Here is a 5,316-nt window from a genome sequence, read left to right as displayed (position 1 = left end):
ACATGTACAATTGTACCAACAAAACACGCATCGTTCAACAGACAGTATGAGATAGTTCTTCCACTATAGTGTTGAGTTGTCGGAGAAGGGAGGCGACTGCACAATATACTATCCCATTTGATCACCGCATTATATTCCCATATGTTCAGGAGGCAGGTTTTCTTAGGGTTGCACAGATTGGTTTCATCCAGCTTGTATTGGCACCTTATATATAAGCTTTAGTTGAGCGCTGGAGACCAGAGACCCACACATTTTCACCTGTCCTATAAATGGGGAATTGGTACGATTTACGCTGGCAGGATGTTGCAAATACAATTTGGGTTACGAGTGGATGGGCAACCACTGACAGGCTCACTATATGATGACTGGAAGAACGTTTGTGAAAGAGCTCATTAGGTGTTCAACCAGAGAATCTGAAGGGATCAAGATTGAGTATCCCTTGGTTGGCGTCCCAGTTTCCCGAATTATCTCCCGATGCCGACGACATCAGTGTACGTAGGTACGCTCGAGCATACATCCTGCAGCTTATTAGAGGATTTTTATTTGCCGACAAATCAAATACTCTGGTGCATCTCATGTTCCTCCCATTATTGTCTAATTTCGAGCACGCTGGTATGTACTCGTGGGGTGGTGCATGTCTTGCATGGTTGTATAGAGAACTTTGTCGGGCTTCCAATGGAGTCCATTGGAAATAGCGGGGCCACTGATACTATTACAAGTATGGGCTTATGATCGATTTCCAATTATAGCACCATAAGTCCAACTACAGGCCCCAGATCATCGTCCACTTAGTGCTAGATATTATTTTATTTATATATTTATTTCATTACCATTTTATGTAAGAATATAAATTAATTGTATTTTTTTATAATTTTAGATGGAGTGGTGTATTAGCTGCCTCTAAACAGTCAGCAAATATGTTGCTCGTGTACAGAAAAATATTCGACATGCTGACGTATAATCAGGTAGTAAATATGTATATAAATGAATATTTAAAATATTTTATATGTATACTTATTATTATTTTTTTGTCAGGTTATTTGGAAGCTATACACACAGATTTGGTCATCCTTACCTGATTATTGTCGTGATGGTGAACACATCTACTTGACTGTTAGCCCTCTTATATGCTTCCATATAGTAGAGTGGCATCATCCAGATCGTGTGCTGAGACAGTTCAGTATGTGACAAACGATACTTTCATTGTCCTATACACTCCCAGCACTACACCAGATCGATTTAAGAGGTAAGCACGACCAAGACTGTCGTCGAATCCACGCGTAATATTTATCCTACTGGCATGGATGACGTGATTGTTGTCCACAAGGAGAATTAACAAATGAGTCAGCTGTATCAGATGACTACTTTCCCTGATGGCGATGACTACTTTCCCTGATGGCGCTTACTATTACTACATGGTAAGAGATTTAAAATTAGACATTTTCCATATATATATGATATGAATATTGTTTAATATTTATTTATTTTTATTGTACAGAATAATTTTATTGGCGATGTTCAACAATATTCAGTGCAGAACAACTTACCAGAATTGGGTTCAATGTGTCAACAAACATTGGTCAATGTAGAAGGTATTATTCAACAAACAAGACGACTCAATGTTGCTGACACCGACGAAGACGTATTCGTCATAGACAACAGCGACAACGGGGTGAACCTAATTTAGAGGGACACGAAGACATCCCCATGAGGAGTAAGGGCCAGACGGGTCGTTTTTAATCCCATATTATATCATTTTCAAATTGTAAATTAAAGAACTAATTGTAAATATTCTTTAATATCATGGTGTTTTTTTGTTTTAATATGAGTGCAAAATGTTTTCATTGTAGATTAAATATATAATTAAGTTTAATAATGAAGGAATTAAGTTTAATAATTAAGTTTAACAATTAAAAAAATAATTATAAGCAATAATGAAGAAATTAAGTTTAATAATTAATTTAAAAAGAAAAAGAAAAAAAATTATAAGCGAATCGTGTGCCGGGTACATGAGTTCGCTTGACCGGTCAACCAGTCAGCCGACGTAGTCAGTTGACTAGATTAAATGGTACTCGTGTACCGGGTACACGAGTCAGCCATATGGAAATTGGATACTCGGTACACGATTCCACTAACCTAGTTTTATTAATACTTTCCCAAAACACCTATTCTTAGAAATTGATTCCCTCCAACCCTATTTTTGTCATTATTTATTAAAAAAATATTATTTAAAAAAAAAATCTTTATATTTCAAGAATCTATTTTTATTCTTAAAATTTGATCATAAATTCAAAAACAAACCCACATGACCGTTGAAGAATTTTTTTTTTAAAAGGGCACACCCGTAATTTCAATAGAAAGTCAATGTTTATTGGCATTTTGATCAAAGGGGTCAACCGTATAATTTCCCCGCCATTTCACTATCGTCCATTGACCTGCGATTCTTGGAGATCTGAGAAGAAAAAAATGCCGGTGAAGGTAGTGAACGCCACCGTCTCCGACTTCAATGCCAACAAATTCCGATCAGAACTGCCAAACAATAAACCTAATTTCATCCTCTTCTTGGTCAACAGAGACAAACCTTCCACCTCTCTCAGCTGCTGTCCTGGTATGTTCAAATTTTTTTGTTCTTTTTTTCCCCACTTTTCCTCTTACTTCTGAAGAATTTTTCTAGCAAATTCTTTTTCAAGGTTGATCACATTCATTTTTTTTAAAAAAAAAAATTTGGGAAATAGTAGCATTTAATTGATTGATGAAATAATTTAGGTTGAAGGATAAAGTCTGCAAGAGTATGAACTTTTTTGTAGTTTGGAATTTCTTAAACCATTCCTAGTTCACACTTTGAGCTTTACATGTTTAATGAAATGTCTAGATGGAAACATCACGATAATATTTGGTATATTGTGAGCATGGATTTAAGAATGCTTATTTAGTACATTCTGTACAATCTAACCGTCCTAATTTTCTGCTTCGTCAAGAAAAACAGAGCTTTGATTCTGTCCTTCTAACCAGAAAAAGCATGGTCCACTCAACACCGTTTCGAGCTTCTACTTGCCTTCTATTTCTTGCAATGTTCTTCGCTTCAGCCTACTCCACTCCTGACCCTGAAGACCTTCGTCTTGTTGTCTCTGAATCCACAACTATTCAATTATCTTGTGGCTTGCCTGTGAAAAATTCTTCAGGTTCTATACCTGGAACTCTGATGGTTTGTGAAAGAGTATACATCCAAGGATTATTGAGGTTCAAAAATCTTTGGAAGTTTGCACACACAGTGAAAGTGAAGGTTTCAATGAGAAATTCAAGTTCTAGGATACCAAAAGTTGAGGTTTGTTTTCATAGGAATATGTCACTTGGGATAGGAATGTGCCCTCAAAAGTCAATGGGAGAAAGCTGTCATAGGTTCTTGGGCTCAATCCATGTCATCATTTAACCACAAAATTTTAGATATTAGAACTTCTGGGTCGTCCTTGAAGAATTTTGAAGTATCAATTGAAGAAGAATTCTTTCTGTATCGCATAATCTTTTTAATCCTGGGCGTGGTATTGATGAGTTCAGCTTCCATACTGAGCAAGTCGTTGGTATCCTATTATAGCAGTTCTATGGTAATTGGAATTCTCCTTGTAGTGTTAATAATCCTTTTTCAGGGGATGAAGCTTCTTTCTACTGGTCAGAGGAGCTCACTTAGAATTTTTCTATACGCATCTGCAGTAGGTCTGGTATCTTTTTCTCTTCATTACACATTTGGATTATTGGATCAAGTACTTTTGGAAATGGTTAATCCTCTAACAATAGCAGCATTTCTGGGGGGTTTTATTTTTCTGATTGGAACATGGCTGGGCTTTTGGGTAGTCCACAAATTTGTTCATCAGGAAGATGGATCGATTGATACAAGTATACCACTTTTTGTCACATGGTCCATTCGGATTTTTGCTACTCTTCTCATTCTTCAATGTTCTTTGGATCCCTTGCTAGCAACAGGAGTTCTAATATCTGGAATAGTGGCTTCATCAATGCTGAGGAAAATCTTTAAGTACAGATTTCTTTGTCGTCGCCTATACAAGAATTTATTCAAATCTCCAAAGAAAAGTCCCATGAGATCTCAAAAGTATTATATGCTACGTTTGGATGATTCTGATGATGAATGCACGTTGAAGACTCCCCTGCTTTATGAAGACCCTAGGTTCTATAGACCTCAAAACAAAAACTTCATGCTGCAGTCCTGTCATTCTTTTAAAAGTAGTGATGTATATCCTTCAGCGTTCCATTCCACGCCTAAACGGAGAAAGTTTTCAGAGAATGAGTGGGAAAAGTTCACCAAGGACTCGACTAAAAAGGCTTTGGAAGGACTAGTTTCTTCACCGGCTTTTAGGAGGTGGCTTGTTGATCATGCAGATAGAATCGGCATAGCTTCTCGAAGCAGTTGAGAGTTGAGAAGCGTCGAAAGTGCCTCCATTGGTTCTGATTGGTTCTAGGTCGATAACGATGCTGTAAGATTTCATGAATAAAACATGCAGCTGCCTGCATAGACTTTTCTTAGACAAATTGATCACACCCTCTAATTTGTATTTCCTTGTATGCTAGATCATTACTCATCATCTATGTTTAGGATACTTCAAAAAGTGGCATTTACAAACTGTCTGGACGCCCTCGAGCCTAAGGATCTTGTTTCACAGCTTTATGTTGTAATTCTCTCCATATGCTTTATGCAATAACCTATGTCCTTAAATATATTGCAGCGAAGGCTATTTGTTAGTTTCTTTTATCTTGTAAGCTTAAAACACCACATGGCCATGCGAAAATGTTGTTGCAGCATCATCTAACTACCAATTGTGGATCACAAAAGTCAGGGAAACTTGTATGGTTTAAATTACAAGTATGGTTGATTAGACTTTCATGTTTGTTTGTGCCTAATAGACTTCCTAGACTTTCTATGATTTCGATTTTATGTTTAATAGATTCTTTTTTGTTTATAGAAAACGGAAAAATTTATTGATGAGATGAAATTACATTAGAAAAATCCTATCTAATGGATTACAAAAGTAAAACTTCTCCAATTTGATCATGAGATTAGACAAAGGAGGATTCAATTTTTTCCTACTAAGGGATAAAAAAAAAGTAGTTGATGTGAGAAATGGTAGTATTGTTCTGTATCTGAAAAGACACGTGAGTTTCTCTCAAACCAAGTAGATCACCATAAGTATGCTTGGATGAAATTTAGCGGAACCTTCATTTCCTTTTTGAAGGGATGATTGTTGAAAAAAAGATAGGGGATCTATCGAATATGTAGAGGAAGACGAAGAGGTATTTGTAAACCAA

The 5,316-nt window shown here is 36.4% G+C and overlaps 1 protein-coding gene across 1 annotated transcript; it reads left to right on the top strand.

Annotated features, from left to right (window-relative positions):
* The first annotated feature begins 2,442 nt into the window (after window positions 1-2,442).
* On the top strand, window positions 2,443-4,817 carry LOC120091886. Its single transcript, XM_039050044.1, is given in 3 exon segments — window positions 2,443-2,608; window positions 2,979-3,373; window positions 3,375-4,817. Coding segments are annotated over 3 exon segments (1,587 nt in total). The 5' UTR covers window positions 2,443-2,466; the 3' UTR covers window positions 4,425-4,817.
* The last annotated feature ends 499 nt before the right edge of the window (window positions 4,818-5,316 follow it).

Source organism: Benincasa hispida, chromosome 11, assembly GCF_009727055.1.
Source record: "Benincasa hispida cultivar B227 chromosome 11, ASM972705v1, whole genome shotgun sequence".
Taxonomy (NCBI): domain Eukaryota; kingdom Viridiplantae; phylum Streptophyta; class Magnoliopsida; order Cucurbitales; family Cucurbitaceae; genus Benincasa; species Benincasa hispida.
Note: the sequence above shows the minus strand (reverse complement) of the source record. Positions and strands in the feature narration are given on the sequence as shown.